At 38.8% G+C, this 26609-nt stretch overlaps 1 protein-coding gene across 2 annotated transcripts; it reads left to right on the plus strand.

Annotated features, from left to right (window-relative positions):
* The first annotated feature begins 784 nt into the window (after positions 1–784).
* CUL4B (cullin 4B) lies at positions 785–25216 on the plus strand. 2 transcript variants are annotated; one of them, XM_058814269.1, is made up of 20 exons: positions 785–1913; positions 4568–4683; positions 9224–9327; positions 10154–10223; positions 10704–10777; positions 11785–11947; positions 12048–12137; positions 12413–12495; positions 13515–13582; positions 14668–14786; positions 15605–15797; positions 16848–16952; positions 17248–17358; positions 18096–18181; positions 18727–18834; positions 19084–19197; positions 20123–20228; positions 20303–20475; positions 21010–21162; positions 22289–25216. In XM_058814269.1, the coding sequence occupies exons 1-20, from the start codon at positions 1382–1384 to the stop codon at positions 22382–22384; spliced, it is 2664 nt and encodes an 887-aa protein (XP_058670252.1). In that variant the 5' UTR covers positions 785–1381; the 3' UTR covers positions 22385–25216. The 2 variants fall into 2 exon arrangements, with proteins under 2 accessions (XP_058670252.1, XP_058670253.1); XM_058814270.1 differs by lacking the exons at positions 20123–20228; positions 20303–20475; positions 21010–21162; positions 22289–25216 and adding an exon at positions 19348–19986.
* Positions 25217–26609: the final 1393 nt, after the last annotated feature.

The raw sequence follows: 26609 nt of genomic DNA on the forward strand, positions 1-26609 counted from the left end.
TAAGCTGAAGTCCACGGAGAATCTTCTGGAACAAAACCTCATCACTTGGTTTGTTACTTTTTCCACAGCCGTTTGTCAACAGTGTTTGAATCCTAACAACATTCCTGGGGAGTTTATTGTCCCTTTGGTAACAGACCCACCAACATCAAAAAAGAGACTCCAAAGGCCTACAACTTCTGTTCTTTCTAAAAGTTACAAAATAAAATTTAAAAAAGCAAACCATAGGCTGTAGCCCAGTACAAGCCCGTATGTATGAAAATCATATCAAAAAGTTGACGCTAAATTAATGTTTATAAATAAGTGTAAGAAAAACCATTTCCAAACCAAACCAACAGGCCTCGGCCTAGGCCGCAGGCTCCGGAGGAACGAGCTCCCGCGAACGCCGCCGTGCACCGCACGGAGCGCGGCCGGAGCCTGCGGCGAGCCTGAGGCGGGGCCGGGCCGGGCCGGGCCGGGCCGGGCCGGGCGAGGCAGGGCGGGACCCCGGGGCGAAACTCCCCGGAACGGAACTCCCGGGCCCCGCACTCCCGCCCCAGGGGGCGGCCGCACGCCGGCGCGGGGGGCACCGAGCCCGATCAGTTCCGGTGGGCCCGAGGGCGCCGGCGGGGCCGGGGGCGGGTCCCGGGGCGGATCCCGGGACGGATCCCGGGGCGGATCCCGGGGCGGATCCCGGGGCGGATCCCGGGGCGGATCCCGGGGCGGTGCCAGCGCTTCCCGGCTGCGCTTCCGTGCGCCGCGCCCCGTCATGCACGGCGGGCGGATGCGCCGCCATTTTTGCGCTCCCTCTGCCGTGCAGTGACAATAACAACCCGGCCGGGCCGTCCCCCCTCAGGGAGCGCGGGCATAGGCGGAGAGGGGGGAGCGGGGCCCGAGCGGAGCGGCCGCGGGGCGGAGCGGGAGCCGTGTGGGGCGAGGGGCTGGAGCCGAGGCGAGAGAGAGCCGCGCTCAGCCCTCCCCGCTGCTGCTCGGCGGAGACGAGGCGGCCGGAGCAGGAGGGGAGCGCAAGGAGAAGCCGGGGCAGCGGGCGGCTCGCCGTGGGGAATTCTGCGGCTGGAGAGGAGAATTGAAAGGAACTGGTGGGCGGCGAGAGTCAGGAACGGAAACGCTCCGCTGGGAAAGGAGTAAAAGCAGAAAGGCAGCGACAAACTACCTGAGAAGAACCAAAGTAATAAAGAAAAGGGGAAGAGGAGATAAAGTGATTGCTCCGATAAAGAAGAACGCGAAGGAGAAGGAATACGGAAGGACTCTGCTGATGAGAAGGAGGAGTTGAAAGACCCCCCCACAGAGACAGCAAACAGAGACTGACTCTCAAAACTCTCCCCCTCTCTTTGTCACACCACAAGGATTTGATGCCCCTCAGCCTGTTCACTTCTGTGTGTTCATGTTTCCCACAGGTTTCTCTTCCCCCAACCCCCCAGCTGCAGCCCAGGAGGTCAGACCTGCCACTGATGGTAACACTAGCAGCAGCTCCTCCTGCAAGAAGAGAAAGTTAAATAACAGCAGCAACACTAATTCCGAAAAAGAAGAATTTGATTCCATTTCCTCCTGCACCTCTTCTCCTTCCAAAAACACCTCCTCATCATCTTCCTCTGTCATCACCACTTCCTCGTGCTCCTCCTCAGGGGTTGCTTCCTCCAACCATCACCTCCAGAAGAAGCTGCGCTTTGAGGACTCCGTGGATTTTATTGGACTCGATGTGAAGATGGCTGAAGAGTCTTCTTCCTCCTCCTTTCCTGCTGCCTCTTCTCAGCAGCAGCACCAGCAACAGCTTAAAAATAAAAGCCTTTTAATTTCGTCAGTGGCTGTGGGGCACCATGCAAATGGCCTGACCAAAGCTGCCTCCTCTACTGTTTCCAGTTTCGCCAACAGTAAACCTGGCTCTGCCAAGAAATTAGTGATCAAGAACTTTAAAGGTAACAGGCCATAATTTGTCACAACCTGTGGGGATCTGACACTCGACTTTGTGTTTCGTTTTCAGCCTGGAAACCGGTTCCTTTCAAATAGCCCCGGGTTTTGTGGGAATTGCTTTTCTGTGGTGAACATTTCTATACTTATGTAAAGGGGAATCATGATTTCTGATGTGTGCTTGCCTGGTCATGTACACATCCTGGGCTACACTTTGCTGCTTGGAATTATTTTTCAGACTCCCTTCACTCTATCTCTTGAGAAGGCCTTAATTTGCATGTTAGGTGTCAGGTTTTACTGCCTAAGTGTGTAAATCTCCTTTGTTTAAACTTTTATCGTCTGATAGCTCTTTTCTAGTAATCCCGATTCAGAGCTTAGTGTATATTTTAGCCCAGTTTATGATAAGTCTTTGCAGAGAATGTGGTTTTTTTTTTTTTTTTTAATTGGCCTTGGATCTGCATGCCTTGTCTCTATCCCTGTTGTCTGTTTATAGGATAATCTGCCTGTGCTTAGTTTTAAATGTTGAAACTAAGGTGATTATCGGGCTATTATGGTGGATTTCCTTTCTGGTTTCCCCACTTGCCTTTAAAGTAGGTAGTTCAAATTTTTGTAGAGTTTTTTTCTTGTCATGTTCTCACTGTAATTTTTAATTGTAGTATCTTTTCTCTGTTTTACCTTACTCTTACTTTACAAGTTTGCATCATTTTATAATTCTCTCCAAATATGTGTTTGAGATTTTTGAGTAGTGTTACTAGAGACCAAGGTAGAGAAATTAAACTTTTCTGATGTCAGAATTATGCTACTTCATTTTCTAGTAAATAAAAATACAAATAGGTAGGCGGAAAGCTTAGTAAAATGCTGCCATTTTTTCCCTATAAGCATGAGGCTCTCATGGGCTTTTTTTATTTCCTGCTTCTTGCTATCTTCCACCATAGTCCACTACCTTGCTTTTTTGGGTTGTTTCTTTCTCCTCATGTGTTTTGGTTTGTGGAGGGGTAAAAGATATTACCGAAATTAAAATTAATTTCTAAATACACAATTGACAGAAATGTTCTGTCGACATATTGCATTAGGTAAGGATTAGTAATGTTTTGCAGGAATTCATGATCACACTGTAACTCTTTGCTTTAAGGTTCCAATTCTAAAAATGTTCTCTGCCCATCAAAGCATCATCATTTAATTTGACTGATTATTTTAAAATAGAAACCTATGATGCATTATAGGCTGCTCTTCACTTGCTGGTGCACTGTTATCTTTAAGGGAAGTTAACTTCTCACCTTTAAAATACCTGTTAAATGTCATGGATTGCACAGTGCTGTGATCATCAATGCTTATGAATTGATATTTGAACCTTGCTTAAAAAGGATGTCTTGGTATTCTGACAGCCTTGCTTTTTCTTTACTATCAGATGCTAAACTGAATAATGATCTTAAGATTTTTGTCTTTATCTTAATGTGATGGCAATAATATCATTTACAACTTAAATAGCTTCCTAAAATCCATTCCCTTGGTGTTGCCTGCTGAGCAGCAGAGTCAGGAGCTGCTGGTGAAAACAGGCAAGTCCATGCTCAGTTGTCTCTAGATCCAGATCAGGCAGCTAATGTTGGGATATTGCCAATATTGTAGGGAAATGCTTGGAAGAACAAAATAATTGCTTCTCTCTGTTAGTTATTTCTAAGGAAATCATAAAGCTTTAAAATTTGTTTTTTTACTTTTAGGTGTGTAAAAGTCAATTTGAATAGAGTATAAACTCTGGGCCAGTTTCACCTGTTGGTAGCATGAATGTGCATGTGTCATCTTCCTCCTCAGATTTTCTTCTTCTGTCTTCTCCATTTAGGAATGTCCTTATTAGAACAAAAATGTTCACTTTGGGTAGTTACAAGAATAGAAAATTTTTGAATAGTTCTTATATTCTGAGGATGTGACTTGGGGAATATCTCAGCATGTTGTAAATGCTGTGGTCTTGCTGAAGGTGCTGCAGAGCAGGGGCATCTCAAGAAAAGAGCCAGAAAAAATAATGGAGAGGATCAGATCTGGAGCTGTTTGAGCATTAAAAGAGGCTTAACTCTAAAAAATATCCACTGGCCAAACCCAAGAGAGACATAAATGGATTCCTTGAAAATTGGAAGGTTTTCCTTGGGACCATAAAGCCTGTACAGTAATTACAGTGTTTCCATGAGTGTTTCTTGAGGAGCTCTTTCCAACTGCTAATACGGAGTAGAATTAATGAGCAGTAAATTAAAAACTGAGATACACACAACTGTGTATCTTTTAATGCATCATTTTTGCCTTTTATGTTCCTTTCTTTTGGCTCTGCTGTCCTGGTAATGAGAATATAAGGAAGGTATAGATCATTCTGGCTGCTTTTAGCCCTTCTTGGGCTGCTCAGGCACAGGATTGTGATTTTTGTAAACCACAGGTTCTGTTTGGGCTACAAGTGCTGTGGTGTGTACATGAAGAGCAATGCTGAATTTCTTCAATATATTACTCTTTCAAATGTGAATAAGATACTGCTTTTACATAAATGATTTCTTTCCATGTAAGTATAAATTAAAAGCTGGACCATCAGCCCATATCCCTCAAAGCTACATACTTTTAATTTCTGTTAAAGGTTCTGCTTTATTTAAATACATTCTCAAACATTGTATCATTTATTTTAAAGATAAACCCAAATTGCCTGAAAACTACACAGATGAAACCTGGCAAAAACTGAAAGAAGCTGTAGAAGCTATCCAGAACAGTACTTCAATTAAGTACAATTTAGAAGAGCTCTATCAGGTAAGTGCATTAAGTACAAGTGATGGGTTAAGGCTTTTCTGTTTTCTTCTCAGATTTCTTTGCTTAAAATACTTGATATGGTGGTAAGAATATGGCATTTTGCTTGATAGCTGCTTTTGTCATTGAAAAACTTGTCACCAAATAGTTTCTTCATCTTTCCATAATGAAATACAATTTCACAAGACCTAGCATCAAACTAATGTATTTTTTTTTACTTGTCTTAACAAAACCCAAGGTATGGTTTCCTTTGCAGCAGTTGATGAGAATTAACTAAGGCAAGGAGCTATATTCCCTTTTCTTTTTAGGGGATTATGGTGTTTATCTGCTAAAGCTGAAATCCTCAAATATTGGTGTTTAAGAATAAGATTATTTACATTAAAATATAATTTCTTTTCTGAATAAAGTATCTGTTCACAATCAAGTATCACAAATCACTCAAAAGCTTTCTATTGGCTTCTAGTAGGTAAATAGAACACCATTTTTCTTCATGAATAGTATTATTTTGGTTTGATTTTAATTTTCAGGCATTGCAGCATTTGTTCTATTCTAACAATTAAGAATCCAACCTTATTGCCAGCAACAGCTCTGATTGTGTTCTCTTAAATACTTTAGGAAGTGATCAGATTGAACTGCATTTCCTGATGTTTTTTATAAGCTCCACTTCTGCTTTTTCAGCTGAGTGTGCTGGGGAGATTTCCCTGCTCACCTTTTCCCTACCAACGTCACTTGCAGTTTTAGCAGCATGGCAGTGGTGCTGCCTTAGCTGGGTGTTAAGAAGCTCTTGAACTTTTTCCTCTGCTTCTAAAGCCTTTATGACCTGGTTAGTTGTTTAATTTGTTCCTCTGTGTGTGTATATAGCCTTCTCACCACTACTTTTTAGTGTCTCTTCTTCCCCTGCCCTCTCCTTTTCAACAAAAGCTGCATTTGTATATGAGGAAAAATCCTGTTTGTACAAGGCTTGGGGACAGATTTAAGGAAGAATTAATTGCTGTTCCTCAGTCCACAGCATTCTTAAGATCACTATAGTCTTTTGAACTGTTCAATTAATTAACTAAAAATACTACTTTTTAACAGTTTGTCAGAATAATAGATAGTATTGTTATTTTTGCAAAACTTGGTGGAAGTGATAGCAAATTACAACCAATTGTACTGGGTGGTATTGTAAATTACTTACTCTAGACTAATGATGCAAATAACTGTTAATTAAGTGCTTGAAGGCTGTCCAAAATTGTTAAAAAATACAGAGTTCTATTGAAATACTTGCTTCTGTTTAACAGTGTTGCTTAATTTTTTGCTCAATCTTACCCCAAGCATAATTTAATATTACTTAGGACCTGAAAACAAAAAATAAGCTTTTTTGTTTTAAATCTCAGTGTTTCAACATTGTTATTACTTAGATACTTCTCAGTGAAATAGAGTGCAATGAAGTATGATTTTTTTTAATATAAATCTAAAAATAAATGTCTCGATTTAAAAATAGTAAAAGGAATCACTAGTGTTTTTAGATGCTAACTAAACTAATGTCATTTCTGAACAGCTGCTTGGTAAAAGGATCTGATCCCAAATATGTCTTGGCAGACACCATTATCCAACATAGAGGGGAATTAGAAAAGAGTCTGCAAAAGTTCTGCTGTGCACCTCAAAAGAAGATAATTATTTTTTTAATGGAGTTAAACTTCTTGCTTTTGGTTTAACTCTTGTCTGTGCTAGAAAAATCCCACTGGGCAAATATTTTGAAGCTTTATTTCTTTGCAGGACCCAAGCCTCATACTTGCTTTGTTCTTCTTCAGCAAACAAAATTATTCCCATCCTTGAGTAGCTGAAGTGCTACAGAATTGAATGCTTTTTTCATAGAATAATTTTCCTTATATTAGTACCTGAAAGTAGAGATCTAGATCTTTGGTACCTGATACATAGCTTTTTTTTTTTTTTTAATCAATCAGATTCAAGTACTTCAGGAAAGTTCTGATTTTCTCTTATCAGAGTTGTCTTCAGTTCTTTTTCTGTACCACAGACACCCAGGTGTGGATGCTGCAGTTAAAAGGGGAAACAAAAGCAACCGAAAAAAAAACCAAAGAGAAAACCAGAAAACCACATCTAACTGCATACATGTTACACAAAGGAAGTAGGGCTCTTCAGATTTTCTCACCATCATTAGGTGAGATTCCCTTGACAGGAACATTTTTTTCCACTAATTCAGAACAGGATCATTTTGTGAACTAGAGGCCCTAAAGTTTCCACATGTGTTGATGTTGATACATTTTAGATACAATCAGTATTGTCTAGCACTAGTAATTAAGCAAAGCATAATGTTGCAGTAGGGGATTAATCTCTTAAAAATTAAGGCATTTCTGTATATGTCATCAGCAAAGATGCAGGAGTTTTGTACTTTGTTCAAACACCCAATCCTAGCAGCCATGTTTAACACTTTGGAATTTCTGATAGACAAATGTAAAAGTTGAGCTTTCTATGAACACTCCATCAAAGTAGGTGTATGTTAATACATGCTTATTTCACTCAGAGTTAATTGTATGCATTTGTCCATCTCCAGTGCAGAAGCTCATTCTTTTAAGGATTTAGAGCAGCAGTACTTGTTTGATAGCAGCAGTTTAACAGTGTTGGGATGAGGTGACCAGAAGCCCAGGACGGAGGCTGCTGGTGTCCTGAGCTGGTGGGTTGAAGGCAGAGTAACCCTGGTTCTGCAGGTGACAGGCAAGTTCCACCCAAAACATTCACCTTCCCAGCTCTCAGTTGGCTTCTCCAAAGTGGAAGAAGTTAAGAAGCCTAGGAAGATTGCAATTGCTGAATTTCTAAACAGGCTCTTCAAGCTCAGTGTTTTTCATCCTCTTGTTTTGCTGAATTAAGTATCAGGTTATATCCTGGTTATATCCAATAGCAGAACAGACTTGAGCAGTGCTATAACCTCCTCTGAGCAGTGAACTATAGAACACATTTTCCTATCACTTTATTCTATGTTTGGTGATTCTTAAGTGTTGAGGCTGAGAGTCAAACCTGTTGCTGTTTCCAAATATTAAGACATGTGCACTTGTGTGATAATTTTGGCTTTCCTTACAGTCTTCATTCAGACTTGTTTTGGTTAATTGGCACTTTCACTCTCTTGCTCTACCTGTTGCTGTTTCCAAATATTAAGATATGTGCACTTGTGTGATAATTTTGGCTTTCCTTACGGTCTTCATTCAGACTTGTTTTGGTTAATTGGCACTTTCACTCTCTTGCTCTATCTGTTTACTTCTGACACTAAGCTCATGCAGGTTTGGGGAGTTTTGTGGTTATTGTGTGGGATGGTTTTGTTGTGGGGTTTTGGTTTTCATGGAGGTTTGGTTTGTGTTTGGTTGGGGTTTATTAACTCCTCAGTGTGCTAGAGCCAGGATTAGATGCAGTGCACTTGCACTCAGAATGATTCCTGCTGGTGTCCTGGGATGAACCCAAGAACTCTTGTTTAGCTATTTGGGTTGTTGCTGTGCTTTTAGTGGTGACTGCTCACTGTGCTTCCATTTGGACTGTTGGGAAATATTCTGGGGTGATGGCACAAATCTGCTCTGTGCACTTCTGAGCTGTGCTGTCCCTCCATGATTGCCTGCAGGTGCTAGGGAACAAACTTTACCTTCCAGTCCTTTTTTTCCCCCAAGGAGCTGGTCATACTAGCAACTGAAATCTTTTCCAGTTAGTAAATGATGGCACAAAGCATTGATTGAAAATCACTTATGCTTTTCCTCTAGCTTCTACAGATGTTTTATAGGATAATCCCTTCCTGTGTCTTTCACCAGCCTGCAAAGAGTTAAAGTTGTTTAGTTGCTTTTGAATTCTGGACAATGGGTTTGAATTTTAGAAGTCTTGAGATACACTAATGGACTTAAGAATTATTGTTTTCTTGATCAGTCTCCAAGACATGGCCCCATTAAACTTCTTTTCACTTCTTACTGTGAGCACAGTGGTAATTCTTCTAATACTTGATGAGATCTAGAAATCTGGGATTGTCTCTGTAAATGTAGTCATGCTACTAATATTCAGGATTATAATTAAACTTATTCAGACAGGGAGTTGGTGGATGGATAGATAAGATAGATAATATATGTATACATATGTACTTTTGGGGATGAGGGAAGCTTAATCAAGGAAAGGACTGCAAAATGAAATTAATCTGGCAGTGCTTTTCCACTAATATCAGTGTGACATGCAGAGCACAGCAGTTAATAAAATTATACTTTAGGTGACTGCTTTGAGGTGTGAAGCCCAGCAAGCTACTGGAGGATATTAAAGTACCACCCTTGTTTTTAGAGATGTCAGTCCTGCAGTTCCACATGAGAGACAAAATTGGTGGTCTGTGAGCTGTTGAGGGCACAGCCTGCCTTTATCTCCTGTCCCATTGCAGTGCCATGTCTGTCTCTGGTGTTTGCATGCAGCACTTCACTGGGTTAAAAGCTGGGAGAAGCAGAATCCTGGTCTGGGAAGGGGTGTCCTCCTTTCTTGTAAAACCACATGTAAGAATATAGCAAGATTTGTTTCTCTTTCTCTTCAGGCTGTTGAAAATCTCTGCTCCTACAAGATCTCTGCAAATTTGTACAAACAATTGAGGCAGATCTGTGAAGACCACATTAAAGCACAAATTCACCAATTCAGAGAATATCCTTTTCTTAGCTGTTGACAAGCCAAAATTGTTTTACCTGCAAGTATATAGTGATGGATTTCTTTCAATAGTTCATGACATTAGGCCATGATAATCTGAATTCCTAGGCTTTGTGTAATTGGTTTTGCTTTTATTTCTTTGTGGGAGCTAGGGGAACATTACTTGTTCCATTTATGCCTGTAACCATTGAAAAGTTTCTGAGAAAGTTTCACTGGTATTTCTGAAACATTGACATCTTACAGAAATCTGTGTTGGATTTGCAGCAAGGTTTAAAAAGCCTTCATTGGCTGTATCATGTCAGGCTTTTTTATATTGAACTTGCCAAGCTTAGATAAAGTGAAAAGTCATCCAACAAGTAGCTGTTGGGTTTTTTTGGAAAAGTAATGGGGGTCTGGCAGCATGTCAGAGCTGAATAAAAGATTTATTTGAAGGACAGAATTTATTTCTTAATGTTAACTCTTCACATGAGCTGAAATTACAGTGTAGTGGTAAGCTCTTACATGTATTGGGTATTGTTGGTTTTTGAGGTATGGGGATATGTATGTTTGTTCCATTCCCCAGGGATGGGGATTAAACAAAATATTCAGAATTATTTAGATAATTTTTTTACTTGTTCTGATAATTTTGATTTCTCATTATTAACACAAAGACCCTTATTAAAAAATAAAAATAAATGTGTTACAAGGAATTATCTGGTAGTTCTTTGTGAGAGTAGGTGAGTTTGTTGTGCTCCCTGCTAAGTGTCTTTAAAAAATAATAAAGTTGGTTCATTTCATTGTTTACACCATCTATTAATCATGGTTTTCTTAATGATTTCTTCACGGATTCATTGGATAGTGTCCTTTTTCTAAAGAAAATAGACAAATGCTGGCAAGATCACTGCAGACAAATGGTAAGTTTATCTTTTTAAGGAAAACCAGTTGCTTTGTCAGCCTGTTTTGCTTAACTTTTTTTTTTCAAATTTCTAAAATGTCTTAAATTTATGTAAGGTTTCTTTGTGATATACAGCTGTATCTAGTTTGTTAGAAATCAAGCCTTGAAAATAACTTGCCTGTGCTGTGTTTCTTGGCATATGGGTCTGATCCTGGACACACAGACACCCCTAATTCCTCATTGTCTGTTTTATGCAAACCTTTCTCCTTTATACCTATTTTTAAAGGAGCTGTTCTGTTATACAGAAATATGCAAACTGTAACATTGATCACCTTGCAGGGATTGCAAGGGATAAATAAATAATTAAATTAGCAGTGTCCAAGAAAGAACTGCCTGAAACCAATTGGTGGGATTTCTTGTTGTTGTTGAGCATAACTGGTGTTGCTTTTCAGTTTCAAGAGTAAAATGATTGTAGCTGTTTTATTCCTTCCTGTGACAGATTATGATCAGAAGTATCTTCCTGTTCTTGGATCGAACTTATGTCCTGCAGAACTCAATGCTGCCATCTATTTGGTAAGGGCACAAAGAATTAAATTATTTGGGGGGTAGAAATAAAATTATTTGTGGATGTGTTTCAACTATTGCTTAGATCTTGCTGATTTTCAGATGGATTTTTTTAATACAAACCTCATAGTGACCTTTAAATTACATGGTGAAAGCATGAGTGCTTGTTGCAAAGGAAGACTTTGAATTTATTTGCCATAAATTATAGGATTGTTCTAGAATAGCTGTGATCCCAAATTTCAGTGAAGTAGATATCAGCCTCCAGTTTGCACAGTTAAAGGAAGGGGTCTGGTCCACAACTGAAGTGTAAGGAAGGGTTTGAGGTGCCCAATAACTGCCTTAGCAGGCACAGTATTTCAAGTTGGAAAGAATTACTTAAAATAAAAGCAAGATATGCTGTTTTGGACTTCAACTTCTGCTCCTCTTATTATTAATAATTAGTATATGCCTTACTGTTATTTGGTCCATGAATTACTTTGGAAGAGATTGATGGAGGGCTTGACTTTTCCTAAGAGTGACCATACCCATAGTTCCAAATTCATGGAAATTATTTAATTGGGATGGTCATTGCAGAGATCCTTGTCTGTCACATCACTGAGTTCTTCTAAGCTGTGCCTAAGAATAAGAGATGAGTAAGTGATGGACAAAAAAGGAATATTGTCCAGCACCATAACCATGGAATTTGAACACAGGATGATATTTTTTTTTCTCATGAAGGTTGATGTTCCAACATCCTGCCAACCAGCTGAAAAATAAAGATGTTGCAAAAGTTACATGGTTATTTAGGAAAAAATATCTGGGTTGGTATTTAAAATGTGTAGTTTCATATTGGTGCAGTGTCATGGTTTATTCTAGTGTTCATATATTTGTTCATCTTGAGTGATTTGAGGCAGAGGAATGAGGAACTGGAAGAATGCTGGTATTGGCCTCTTTATTAGATCTAGATCATCGTTAATAAGAGATATCTGGGATTTATTCTTAAACAATTTATTGAACAGTCTTTGCTTTCTTTTTAGGGATATGGGACTAGAATTGTTCAGAACTCATATAATCAGTGATCAGAAGGTTCAGAACAAAACTATTGATGGCATTCTGCTGCTGATTGAGAGGGAAAGAAATGGTGAGGCCATTGACAGGAGCTTACTGCGAAGCCTTCTGAGCATGCTTTCTGACCTGCAGGTGAGTACACCTGTTTCACCTTAAAACCAGGAAAGAGCTCACATTCTTACTTGGTGCTCAGTAAGCTTTACCCTGGCTTTGTGTCACGTTGTTTCCCCAGATTTATCAGGACTCTTTCGAGCACAGATTCTTGGAGGAGACCAATCGCCTGTATGCAGCAGAGGGCCAGAGGCTGATGCAGGAGCGAGAGGTATTTGGGATGTTTGACAGTGTTTGTTGTGCCTACTGTCAAAGCAGTGTCAGGGAACAGAAATACTCTGCTGCCTTAGTGTACAAGGCAGTAATGGGACTTTGTTTTATAGTATTCTGGAAAAGGAAATGCGTGTGCAGCTGCCTTCAGTCACAGTGCCAATGATTTTTGATTAAAACTGAAGCTGCTACTTCTGTCAGACCAGTGCTGTCTCCCTTTTTCCCTTCTGTTGTTTGTTTTTTTTTTAACATACAAAACTACTCTGGCATTTTCAGGTTCCAGAATATCTTCACCATGTCAACAAGCGCTTGGAAGAAGAAGCAGACAGAATAATCACTTACTTAGATCAGAGCACACAGTAAGTGTAATTTCTCTTTGCCTGGTGGTATGAGCAGTTTGGCTCCTCTTCTGGTGAGGGCCATTTAAGTAGCTGCAATTTATTTCTGTTATTGACTGACTATCAGATGCTTTTCACTTCCCACATTTCCATGTTTACAATGAAGCACTGTCTTGGCTCACACAGCTAAAAGCATTTTATTCTTCTAAGTCACTGTTATATTGGCATAAATGTTCAGTATTTGCATGAAGAAGAATAGGCTGCCTCTCCCAGCCCAGATGTCTCCTTCCTGCTGAAATGTAATTAGTCAACTGTTGTCCTACCTGAAAGTGATAAGACTTGGCATAGAATATTCTTAAGGTAAAACCTCTGAATATTTGCAAAAAATATTTGCATGTTGAGTCTGGGAAATTTTTAAATAATGTCATTCTCCCATCTTTTATACTTAGAGGCAGGATTTCCTCCAACACAGTCAGGTGGAGGCCTTCTAACACAAAGCTACAGCTGTTGTGTCTGACAGAAAATGTAGGTCACCGATATCAAAACCTCTGAGAGAGAGGTGTTTTATTACATTTTGATTTCCTTCCTCTTTCAGCTGTTAAAAGCATTTAGCTTGTTCAATGGCTTTCTTCTTCCACACCAGTATTAGTGGGCAATTCCCTGTTTTGTTTTAATACCTCTTGACTTGAGATCTGTCCTTGGTTTGTCTCACAAGACATGAATGTCCTCCCACAACACAGGATTAGGCAGATTATTGGATGAATTCTCCCCAACTTCTTCACTGATGGAATCATTGTCCAGCTGCCTGCAGGTCATGTACAACAAGCTTATTGTGTGAATTAAAATCATCAGTCAGCAAACAGAAAAAAATATCGTTTACTGGGGAGAAAAAGGATAAATGTGTGTAATCATTTTAGGTCTTTGGCCACAGATAATTAGAGCACTCCCAATGATAATGTAATTAACATAATCTCAAAAGAAGGATTTAAAACTGTCAGTAATGGAAAAAGGAAAAGTAATTCTAAACATTTCTTCTGTAGGAAGCCACTAATTGCTACTGTAGAAAAGCAACTTCTAGGTGAACATTTAACAGCCATTCTTCAGAAAGGTAATCTTTCTTCTTTATGGAAATGTTTCTAATTACTGCTTTGGGGCTTTCAGCTCCTGTGCTGAAAGAAAGCCATGGGTGCTGGGGGAGGACAAGCTGCACCATTCCTTAACTCCCTTTGCTCCTCAGTGCCCAAAATAGCACTGGCCATTCTGGTTGCAGATAAGGGGACACTGTGCTGTCTTCTGATAACACAGCAAAGCAAAAGGAAAATTAGAACAGGAGACTCAAGCTCAATGTGTTAAGTGGCATTTTGAAGACTTGGAGGTAAAGAAAGGAGTACACTTTGAATTATGGCTGTAACAGAAAAGGGAGATACTGAGTAGTTGCTGCTGACAAAAAGCAGCTTATTTTTAAAATGTAGTATAATTTGAGCTGTGGAATACATTGCCTCAGTTCTACAATAGTCTCTGTGGAGTCAAGTGACCCTCTGGTTATCTCAGAGATCATCTGGAAATAGGAACAAGATGCAGCAAGAGTTGAATAATAAACAATCAGTTCCTTAGTAGCCAAATTCTGAATGAAACAGGTATGTGAGCATCTTCCTGCACATGTGTAACAAACTGTTCATTGAGAGGAGCATCAATGTTTGCCCATCTGTTTCATTAGAACCTTGCTGTAGAGCATCAAACCTTCTCCAGAAAGTTAAAAAGTGAAGGTTAAGATATTTCTTGAAGTTGATTGCCTTCAATCATCTGTAAGATTCATTTTCCAGCTGGAGTTGAAACTCAGAGCTGTCTTGCCAAGGAATTTTTCCTGCTGATCAGTACAGTGTAAACTTTTCAAATCTTTAGGGAATAGTAAAGCAGTAAGCAAAGATGTAGTGATAAGGTTGTTATATAAAGCACTTGTATCCTAAGTGCAATAAAATCATGTGCAGTAATAAGATTCTTAAGGTTTCAGCCAGATATTTTGTGTTTCACGGTTAAATTAGGTACTTTAAAATAAAATAAAAACCAAAAAAATACCACCACTAATGTTTCGATTAAAAATACTCGTTTTGAAGAGGCCTCACTGTAGTAATAAGCTGTGCTTTCTTTGGGTTACTCTGGTTTTAATTTCTATTGAAATTCTCCCACTGGCAGGTCTAAATCACCTTCTTGATGAAAACAGAATTCAAGACCTGTCCCTTCTGTACCAGTTATTCAGTCGTGTGAGAGGTGGAGTCCAGGTTCTCTTGCAGCACTGGATTGAATACATAAAGGTACTGTTCTAGAGCTCTGCAACAGCTGCCACTGCTGTATCACTGGGGTTTATACACACATACTTGAGTCATCTCTGTAAACTATTGCATTTTTCTAAAAATTGAAGATATTTGCTTATAAACCTGTTATTTAATAGACAGCTATTGAAACATCCCAGGAAAGGTATAATTACTGTTCTAGCTCTATTGAAGAGAACAGTGAATATTCAGTTTAATTATTGAACTCCAAATACATTTAAATTTTATAATCTTGCTTTTAGTTAGTTTGTGGGACAGCCATGTTTCTTCATTTTTTATTGGAGAATGTTTGTCTTCTTCCTAATAAAATTTCCTGTGAGAATGAGTGGTTGTTCAAGTTACCAGCCAGCTGAGGTTCAAAAAGCACTTGAATATCAGTTAGGATGATTCATTTTATTTCTCAGTGAAAATGTCACAGAAAATTTGGTTGTTGTGAAGGAAGAGTACTATAAAATAAAACTCAATTTAGTGGGAGCATTACCTGTGTAAAACCTGAGGATATAGAGGATTAAAAAGGATGCGTTAATTTTGTCTTGCAAAACTTCATTTCTTTAGACAGAAGTTCTCAATCAATTCACTTTTTCATCAGTTGTTTTTGAATCAATGTGCAAGGCCTAGGGATGATTTATGTAGTAAACACTTCATAATACAATAATACATAATAAAGTAATACTTTTGTTGTTACTGGAACTAATATGAGTACCAGAAACAACATATTACAAAGGTAACTTAAGATTTTAGAACTCTTGTTATTTAAATTAATTATTCAGGCTAATTGAAAGATATGTTTTATTTTGCAGGCATTTGGTAGCACCATAGTAATTAATCCTGAAAAAGACAAAACCATGGTCCAAGAACTTCTTGATTTTAAAGACAAAGTTGACCATATTATTGATGTTTGCTTTCTCAAGAATGAGAAGTTTGTAAATGCCATGAAAGAAGCCTTTGAAACATTCATTAACAAAAGACCAAATAAGCCAGCTGAACTCATAGGTATTTTCTTCAATTTCTTTGCTGTGAGAATTTGGGTGCTGAGTTGCTGATGCTCTTACAGATGGGATATGCTGGAATTGTGTTAATACATGCACAGTGCACATCAGCCTGGGATCTGCTGTGCCACCAGATGCAAGGGAATTGTTTGGGAGGGTAGCATCAAACATTAAAAGCAAGCTGGTCATCACTTAACTGGCTAGGCTTTAAAAAAGTGCAGAACATCAAAATTTGGGCATTCCAGCAATTGGCTGGTGTCCAGACATGAGAATACTGCTAATAATTAGAATTTTTCAGAAGCTTACATAACTGTGCCACCAGCATGTGTGCACAGAGCTGTCAGGGGTTTAATACAAGGCAAGAAAGCTGGGGATGCACTGAAGCTCTCATGGTATGGGGACAGAGCCTTGGGTTTTCAAAGAATGCTACTCACAGATTGGTGCATTACATGCCTGGTACTCTGCATTGGAATCATTTCCCCACACAGTGAATAATAAATAAATGAAAAGCTGCTTTGCAATTGGTTGTGCTGTTAAGCTTGTGGAGTGATACTTTCTGCCCTCCTTTTTTTGTATTAATTCCCTAACTGTAATGTGCTTACCAGCCCATTTGAAATTAAAACAGTCTAGTTTGATTGAAACTGGAAATTAAAACAAAATAATGATACGCTAGAGAAATTCAGCAGTATAGTCAACACATTTAAATAACGGATTTACATATTTTTATCTGATTTTTTTGCTTCTATTACAGCCATGTCAATCTGCAACAGCAGTGACTTTACTTTGAGATCACAACATAGACCAAGATTTTTTTTCATAGGCAAAATGTTTTTAGTTAAGATGCAGTCATTGCTTATCTAGAAAAAGATACTAGGCTGTAGTGTTTGTATAACTTTATAAACTCTATGAAAATGTATCAAGGTAGCTGTTATGAGGCTGATAGAAAGTGATTTCAGGATCCTTTCCATTTTCAGGATTTCATATTAGATTTAGAGGTTTTGTTTCACTGTGATATTAAGCATGTGCTAAACTCTGTTTTTCAACACTCTTTTAGCTAAATATGTAGATTCAAAGCTTCGTGCAGGCAACAAAGAAGCTACTGATGAAGAACTTGAAAAAATGCTGGATAAAATTATGATCATATTTAGATTCATATATGGTAAGTATTAGGTTTTTTTGGTGGGGATACAGTTGTTTACCCAGTAACATAAAGGTACTTTGAAATTATTTTTGCAGTCTGGTTACATTTTCAGTTGTTTGTTCTCTGTGGCTGTGTTTTGTTGGTGTAGTGCTGTCTAACTACTTTGCCTGTCAAATTGCAAATAACAAAATGTGGAAATCTTCATATGAAGGCCCTTTTTGTTTTTTCTGAGCTTTGAATTGTGTCTTTTTAGGTAATGTTTGTTTAAAACCAGCAGTGCTTTGTGTTCACTTTCAAATCTCATCTCTTACAGGAAAAGATGTCTTTGAGGCCTTTTATAAAAAAGATCTAGCAAAGAGACTATTAGTTGGGAAGAGTGCATCAGTAGACGCTGAAAAATCTATGCTTTCCAAACTCAAACATGGTAAATATCTATCATTTTTATCTATCATTTCTATCCATCAGCTTTCTTTTGAAAGTAGTTGTTTTAACAGGCCTTCACAGAAGCACTGTTGGTATTTCCTTTTTCCATGAGGGCAGAAGCCTCTGTGCAGGTCCTGAATGACTGGTGGGTTTTGAGGAGATTCATTTGCTTTTAGTTTTGTAATTATAACAGGAAAAGCCAAAACCCAGGAACTTAAAAGTGCACAGTGTATCTTGGCCTGTGGGATAGGCTTGAGGCTCCCTGCTGGGTAAATCAGTGATGTGCTCAGAGAAAAGATGACTTCCAGTTGTTATTCACTGCCAGCTAGTTGTTCTCTAGTCTGGTCTTTATTGTTTCATTGGATGGAGCCTTTGGGTGATAAGGGTGAGATTTTTAGAGCTTGATCTAATTCTGCCATCAGGACACAGTTTGAAAGGCAGCTGATAGGGATTGGAATTTCATCTGAGTGACCAGTGGCCACCATAGTCAGAGAATGAACAGTCAGATCCATGTGGAAAAACAACTGGGTTGCAAAATAGCTACCACATCAAAACATCTGCCTTTTCCTTGTTTGTAACCTTATTCTGTTCCTTAATTAGAATCCAGGTCTTTATGTAAGAAAACCTGGTGGAAAAGGTCATCTTGCTTAGAAGTACATTCTGGCACTGAGAATAAGTACTCTGAGGTGTTGAAAATAAACAGAATAATTTCTAATACTTATGTTTTCTCTTTTATAGAATGTGGAGCTGCTTTCACCAGCAAACTTGAAGGAATGTTTAAAGATATGGAGCTTTCAAAAGACATAATGATACAATTCAAACAGGTACTGGGGAAAATCCTGTCTGTCCTATCTGTGCTCTTGAAAATATTACTGAATTTATTAAAGGTTTTTCCTCAGCAAAAAAACTGAGACAAGCTTCTTCAAACAAACAAATAAACAACCCACAGCAATAAGAGAATTGTAATCTTACAAAACATTTTAACACCAGCTGTAAGACATTTTTAACATCACTGTATTCTGGTGCCTGGCTTGGAAGTTTTTGCACATTTAATTCTGGTGATTTTGTAATGTTTTGATTACAAGCAATTGTTAACATTCTTTCCTCTATTCACACTTAATAAGATCTCAGCCTGCTAAAACACTGCATTTGCTGTTTTCTTCTTTTATGGAAGTGCCTTTTGAACTTCAGAAAAGTGCTTGTTCTTACCTTCATTTTCTTGTATGTAACTTGCAGTGTATACAACAAACACTTCATGTGGTCATTTGTCTTTTCTGCTCTTGCAATGCCTGTTCTAACTTTTCAGTTCTGTCTGAAATATGTATCATTAAAACAGCTCTATTTCAATTTATTTTGTTTCTCTTTGCAGTATATGCAAAATCAGAATGTCCCTGGCAACATTGAACTAACAGTGAATATTCTGACTATGGGATACTGGCCAACCTACGTGCCTATGGAGGTCCACCTGCCCCCAGAGGTAATGAACTTCATGGGTTATACAAGTATTGGCCTGTCAGAAATGCAACTTGACATCCACTGACACTTGGTTTTCAATGTGCATAGAGAAAGAAATGCAGAACTATCTTTTTTAAAATGAAATTTGTTTTCTTGCAGTTCCCTTTATCATTCTAAGCCTTGATTTAAGGCTTAATTGATTGTGGAGGAGGGAAGGATGCTTTTAAAGTAGAAATTGTGTTTCAGTGTTTTGGGATTTTTCTTTCTTTAGATGGTAAAACTGCAGGAGATTTTCAAGACCTTTTATTTAGGAAAACACAGTGGTAGGAAACTCCAGTGGCAGTCAACACTAGGACACTGTGTGCTAAAAGCAGAATTTAAAGAGGTGAGTCTGTTGTTTCTGTTACTACTGTTGTGTTGTTGATTGCAAGTCTGGGTTGTACCTTAGGGATGAATGGGGAAGCTTTTTTGTGCTGTGATGGAAAACTTAACACTGTTTCTGCAATTACTTTTAACCTCCTGCTATCTTTTCCAGGTAATGATAGTTTCTGAAACAGATGTGTTAATGTCTAAGAAAATGCACCTGATTACTGTATTGGTGGGGAAAGAAACACCTGTTGGGGAAAATATCCACTGGCTTTAGCTCCAGATTAAAAACTGCCCTCATTTTTATAGTGAGGAGAAAAAAAAGGGAGCCATGCTTCTTCAATGGCTTTACTTCATCTGATAGCATTGAGAATCTTCACAGTAAGCTTTTTACTACTGAAATACAGAAAAATTCTGGATTGTACAAGAACACAACCTTTTTGAAAGGGTTTCCAGTTATTCCCCTTCAGTATTTCTGTGGACACAAGATTCTCATGAAATAGGAATGCTTACCACAACAATTTTCAGAAAAAGTTAATGGTAAAACAAGTATTATCAAACCTGATTGTTTCAAAGATTCTATGGTTCCTTATACTGTGTTCCTTAAACTAATGTTTGTGTTAGATTTTGACTTAAAGGCCTTCTAAATTGTAATTTTAAGTACTCTGTGCTTTAAGTCATCTGATGCATATCTTGGGTGAATTTTGTCACTGGATAGAATGAATAGTCCAGCCTTGTAGCCTCAAGGTTGTGCTGCATTTCATAGTAAATAGAAGTGACCAGTAACTTTTATTGTTCCATATTCTCAAGTGAATAAAATAACACTCTGTTAGTGAAACAACTGACATGCAAGAGTGACTTGTTTCTCATGTTCCTCTCATTCCTTTCCCACCACTCCCCAGAAAAAATAGCCTGGTGATATCTGTTTATTTCCCTTGTGACAGGGCAAAAAAGAACTTCAGGTCTCCCTGTTCCAGACACTGGTGCTGCTCATGTTTAATGAAGGAGAGGAGTTCAGTTTAGAGGAGATAAAGCAAGCCACTGGGATAGGTTGGTATCAAAAACAACAGAGTACTTCCAAGTGTTCTTACTAAAGAAACCTAAACAACTTGTTTCTGCTTTAGAGGATGGAGAGCTGAGAAGGACACTTCAATCTCTGGCTTGTGGCAAAGCCAGAGTACTGACTAAAAGCCCCAAAGGCAAAGATGTGGAAGATGGTGATAAATTCACATGTAATGATGATTTCAGACATAAGCTCTTCAGGATAAAAATCAACCAAATTCAGATGAAAGAAACGGTATATTTTTTTTAATCTCTGGGGTTCAGATCCTTGGGTTAAGAACTTTGTTGCCTGCCCTTTTACAAGCTTTTTTTCCTCCTGGTTGTCATGTACGTGCTGATACCTCTGTCAGAGTTACACCTGTAATTTGGATGTCAGCACATACCTAACAGTGATTTAAATGTGTGCCTGTGTACTAAGACACCAGTGATGCTGGATGTCTCTAAGGTTAAGAGAAGTTCCAGTTCTGAAATGCTCTTTTTGTCCTTTATAGTTCTGTGAGCTTTACTGACTGTTTGTGAACATGGAAAATACACTGTGGACTTGTTTCTCTGACAGCCATCCAATGTAAAAGCTGAACAAAGGTTTTAAATCTTTGTACAAGTGTGTTTTTAAACAGACAATCAGCCTTCGTATTTGTAAAGGCTTTATGTCAGATATTTGACAGCAGGCACTTCACTGTCTTAACACTGAGAATTGTCTTGGAGACTGAAAGAATTGTTTTGACAGTGCTGCTGTTCTCATTAAAGCTTTTCTGAATGGGTCCCTCAGGTGGAGGAGCAGGCAAGCACTACAGAGAGGGTGTTCCAGGACCGGCAGTACCAGATCGACGCCGCCATTGTGCGGATCATGAAGATGCGCAAGACGCTGAGTCACAACCTGCTCGTGTCAGAGGTCTACAACCAGCTGAAATTCCCAGTCAAGGTGCTGTGCTGATTTTAATACTTCTAAAACTCTATCAGTTCTTTTCATCTTCCCTGGCCTGCCCTCAGTCAAACAGTGCTTCTAAAATATGCAGCTTTTTAGTATTAGAAAGGGCAAATACTCACTTTCAGGAGTTTTTAAAGTGCCAGTTGTTACTAAAATGTATTTCCAAAGGATTTCAGCCCTGGAGTTTGTTAGCAGTAAGGGAGCAGCTGGCTCTCCTTGTACATTGCTGTTCCACTGTTTGCAGTGTTCTGGCAGGGCATTCTTGAGCAAAGGAGAAAATGCTTCAGATCTCAAAACCAATTCTGCATTGCAATCTTAACTTGGCTGAAGCTCTTGAAGTACAGTGTTTTTTCTGGATGGATTATACTGGTTAATATATATACACACATATATAGGAATAAAAATAAAATATTGGTGAATGTCTCAAAGCTGAAGAAGCCCACAGTTGCAATATAAAATAACTGGCTTATTGTGTACAAATGGAAATGGGATTTCAAACAGACAGTGACGCATTGTTGGAATTCAAATATATGGTGCTTTCTATCAGTGGAATTGTAAAACAAAAGGTCCTGCTATTTCATTCCATTGTATTAGCATGTTGAGTGCCTGCAGGTCTGTAAGGATTGCATAAATTGCAGTTGGGCTGTGTAAGATTATAGCAGATCATTTAAATAATTTTCCTCACTTGTTATCATGAGGCATTTTTATAAAGTTCCTCCCCCAACAAAAATCACAGGGCAGACAAACTATTGCACAACTCATTTGCTTCAAGAGGAAATGAAACTTGTACTTTTACTGGCTAAAAGTCAGAAATAGAAACACTTTGGTACATGATGCACAAACTGCACTTATTTAGAGTTCAGTTCAAACAGCAGCAAGTATCTTCCCTTCCTGCAAAAATCTGTTTAGCTGCAGGTGATAGCTAACTTTGTAACTTTCTGTTCTATCAGTTACACATTGCAGACTTTAGAAGCTCTGATACTTTAAAGGACTTTTTTAAAGTGGGATTTCTGTTTCCTCAGCCATGTCAAACAATATAGATATTTGGCTCAAGTGGAAAGAAAGAACCAAGAAGCATTGACTGCCAAGTAATAATGCTGACATGTGCTTTGTTTTACAGCCTGCTGACCTTAAGAAGAGAATAGAATCCTTGATTGACAGGGACTACATGGAAAGAGATAAAGAAAACCCGAATCAGTACAACTATATTGCATAAACATATGTTGGCCTTTGTTTTACTGCACACTTGGTGTCCTACACAGTTGCCAGTGGATAAAGTAGCCTCTTGATCCCGTTAATTGACTTTTTATACTACCGATGATTGAATGAAAGCAGTGTAATGGAAAAGTATAGTAGAGTGGACTTCTTTCAGTGGTTAACATGCCCATTTAAAGAGTAATATTTACATTTTAAGAAGAATGCTGTTGAACTCTTTGCATGTTATTTAGTAAGATGTGCAGAAAGCTGAAAGAAAGTACCTGGTCTTTCTGATTCCATTTGTCTCTGGGTCTGAAGAGGAGTCCCTTGATATATGACAGATATCTTTCACATCTTTAAATGGAAACAGAAGGTTCATTAATGTAAGAAAATAGCCTTTAAAATGCTTAAACTGCATGCAAACTTTTAATTTACTGTACAGAATGCATTTCAGTTATGCATACCATTGGTTTGGTTGATGCCCACATTTGGATTTGTTTCTCTTGAGGGGGGAAAATGGGGAATAAGCCAAGCTATGCTTATTGCTGATCTAATGGGAAATATTCTTGGTTGCAATTAAGACAAAATGGTGCCATTATAAAAGGAGTATAAAGTTTGCAGTGTGGGCATATGTACTGTATATACAAACACCATTCTTAAATAACTGCTACAACAAAACAAGTTCAGATTAGATTTATATGGCTTGCCTATGAGACTTGGTGTTCACCTTTGAGAATTTTAAGCATAAAACAGCCATAATGGAAGAAGTGACAGTTTTTACTAGTCATGGGTAGGAGGCCTTCACCTCTTGGCAGCAATACTCTAGAATAAAGATGACAAGCCACACTGTTATTGTGGTAAAGCTGTAAGAACAAAAACTGCAAGTGGATTTTAATACTTGTTTTGCTTTGCAACATTCTAAACTTGAACTAACCTCAAGGTTTAGACAGGGCAGCTCTTCTAAGACTGCCCTGCTTTGGATTGCTTTAACTTAAAGCTTTAAGAACTCAGCCCTAGAGCCTAGCAGGCCTCCTAGAACCCAGAAGCCTACCTCTCATATAGTAAGTTAAGTATTGCTACAAGGCATCTAAAATATATTTTCTTAGATGGCCAGAGAGCATTCTTTGCATCTTTATAAGACATGGGAGAGTAAGTCACTTGAATGTAGAGCTTTGTTTCAACAAAATACATTTTTTATTGCTTATAGCAGCATGTACCAGGAATATATGGAAAAAAAAAAGGTGTCAGCAGAAAAGGAACTCCTCTACGTATCCCAGTTCTTCCTTACCCAGCCAGGCTTTGTACCTATGATCAGCTGTGTTGCAGAGCACAATGAAAAACCTCATCCTCTTTCAGGCACTGATAGTCCTGGGGAATACCAGATATCTCTTGGAAGCAAGATGTTACTTTTGTTTAGTGGCAGTGTAACTTAGCTCTCTCTGACTCTAACTTCTATCACTGTGATCCCACATTCAGGGGTGTGCATGTGAGAGTATGTGTGTGTGTGTTTTCTATCTGACACATCCCATCCTTAGTGCTTTTTTTTATCTGCTGTTTAATTCCATATATTCTCCAGCCATGTTTTTTCTCAGGCTCTTTTGTATGCAGTCCTCAGCTGACAGATTAAACAAATGTGGGTGGTTTTTCCCCTACTAAATTATTTGCAGTCACCCTCAACTAACCATCATACAGCTCTTTGTGATCTGCAGAAAATCTGCCTTGCCCCTTGACACTATTGCAGCATAACCACTGGTAGACATCCAGGGCCACCCCTGCCTCTGTGAGACAAATACTGACAGTAGAGTTATGTGGGAAGAACCTTGGAGACTCCTCCTGCAAATCTTCAAGTGTTAGCTCAAATAGAGATCCACTGGGGAGGAAAGAATGCCTCCCACCATAAAAAAAACTTCTGTGTTTCGCATTCAATGTTCCTTTTCTTGTATGTGTTTTGTATCTTCAGCCAATAAAAGATTCCTTTTAAAGAGAAATGGAGAAGAAGCATAAGACTTAACTCTTTGGGAGACAGGAGCTGATGCATTGAGCTGGTTCCATTCAGTCTGTTGTAGCATATCAATCTAACACCACTCCATGTGTGAACACCCACTGTGGCAAAACCCTCCCTCATTACACAAGTGTCACATTCACTCAAACAAACTGCAAAGGACTGTAGGTTTCTTTCATTTTTATCCTGTCTAATGCAGAAAATATTATACAGAAAATGTCCTGAAATCTCATCAGAATTCACAATCTGAGGCAGACCCTAAGCTCAATCCAGTTAAAGCAACCCAAAGAATGGACTTTGAGAACCCTGGCCAGGCCAGGAGAGGGGCGAGCGAGGGGAGGGGAGAAGGCTTCTCCTTGTAGCTCATGGGTTTTCCCCAAGAACTTGTTCATCTCTTCTGCCAAGGTCTGGCTCATTCCTGGTTCATGACAAAGCTGCAGCCAAGATTTGTCGTCGTACAACTCCGCAAATTCTTGCTGGGATCATGTGCCTGCTTCTTGAGCCATATATATCTCTGTAAGAAAAAACTGAAATGGGCTTGGACCACAACTCATCTGGCTAGAACACAGCTTGTCTTTATGGCCACACATTTTTAATCTTGACTCTTGCATGCAGTTTATAGCACCTTGTTCATAAGAAATTGCAGTTTATTCTTAGAAATATATATTTTAGGTTTTTTAATCTTTATACCCATAAATGGACTATTTTTTTGTCTTGGCTGGTTTCAAAAGTGACCATTTTGTTTAAATGCTGTAATTGCAAATGTGTTGTAAACGTTGTTTTGTTCTATAGTTTACACAAAGGTGCCAAAGTAAATAGTTAATAAAAAAAAATTTTAAAAAATCCCTAGCAAATTGTTAAGTTGCTTTAGCTGTTCTTCATATTTTGGTCTCAGCTTTTCTTCTTTTTTTTTTTTTTTGTCAGCCTTTCATTCTTTCCTAGACATATCATTTGCCCTAATGCTTTCTTTTAAAACAAAAAAAAAAAGTGCATCTAAAAAAATGTTCAAATACCACTCTTTTTTTTAGTGCTCTCATATAGTAGGAAGAACATTTTCTTTGAAACGTTACACTAAAATTGTAAGAGTACAGCAGCATTCAAAAATGTAATATACTTTTTGTATAACAGTCTTGAGAGTGTGTCTGGAGTGGGGGGGAAAAACTAACCCTGTTACTTTTCAGAAGCCTCTTCCCTCAGCTACCAGAATATGAAAATGTGCTTTTTCACAGCATCAAAAACTTATAGTTTATGCAGACTTGCAAACAGGGCATGTATCACCGTTGCATCCTTCGATGCAAAAAGCAGCAAAACCTTTTTTATGTTTCATAAGTCTGATATGGGTACAGAGAGTCTTTCTTAAGTTGGTAAATAATGTAAATACATGTCCTCTCAGAGAGTGAGTCTGTTATCTAGGTATTTTGTGTCATTTAATAAATATTAAACAGTTTTGTGTTGATAAACTCTTGTGTGTAAAATGCCTTCTTACTCCCAAGTTCTGTATGTTGGGCTTACTAATGTTTATGGCTTCTTTAAATTCTTTAGCTTGTGCTTTGATAGCAAAATACTTGTTTGCTACTTAAATATAATAAGTAGTTCTTTATTCATTCAGTCATTAAAATCCCTTGAGTTTTCTAAGTGGCTTCCATTCCTGAAGTTTTTATTATTTTGGGGTTTTTGCTAAGTCTTCTGTGGTTCTTGGAGGGGAAGGAAATAAGCATCCTCATAGACCCTGAACTGGGATTAGAATGTGTACAAGTGGCAGAAATGCACAAAAATACCAGAGGTGGTGCCTTGTTGCTCCTGAAGGAGGCACCTCTCCAGCTGTGAATATTCCTTGTCTCCCACTTATCATTATTTCAATGACTCTGGAATTATTATTGAAGTGTGAAGGACAGAGCTGTCCTTCATTCTCTAAAATACAGAATTTGCTTCTCATATGAAGAAGGGCCAATTGGCCATTTCTTGATTTTTCTTCTTCACCCTGAGAGCTGGGTTCAATCTGAGCAGAAGGGCTGTGTCCAGCCTGGCCCTTCCCAGCCCAGGAGCACTGAGGACTCGGTGGAGGGGGAGATGGAGTGTTCTGGATTTCCCTTTTGAATCCTGGAAACTGGGATAGCTGCAGCAGAGCAGGAGCTGATCCTGTGAGCTGTTCTGGGCTGCATGGGCTGACCCTGCACTGCTAGAACCACAGAGTCCTGGGGCAGGTGGGTTGAGATGGGTCTGGGAAGCATCTGCCACCAAC

The sequence above is a fragment of the Ammospiza caudacuta genome, chromosome 14, assembly GCF_027887145.1.
Source record: "Ammospiza caudacuta isolate bAmmCau1 chromosome 14, bAmmCau1.pri, whole genome shotgun sequence".
Taxonomy (NCBI): Eukaryota; Metazoa; Chordata; class Aves; order Passeriformes; family Passerellidae; genus Ammospiza; species Ammospiza caudacuta.

Excerpts from the sequence above, each read along its gene's own strand:
- CUL4B (XM_058814269.1), top strand. The coding sequence starts at position 1,382 with ATGTTTCCCACAGGTTTCTCTTCCCCCAACCCCCCAGCTGCAGCCCAG. Across the intron at positions 10,224-10,703 it reads AAGATCACTGCAGACAAATG|ATTATGATCAGAAGTATCTT; the intron begins GTAAGTTTATCT and ends TTCCTGTGACAG. Across the intron at positions 20,476-21,009 it reads AAATTCAGATGAAAGAAACG|GTGGAGGAGCAGGCAAGCAC; the intron begins GTATATTTTTTT and ends TGGGTCCCTCAG.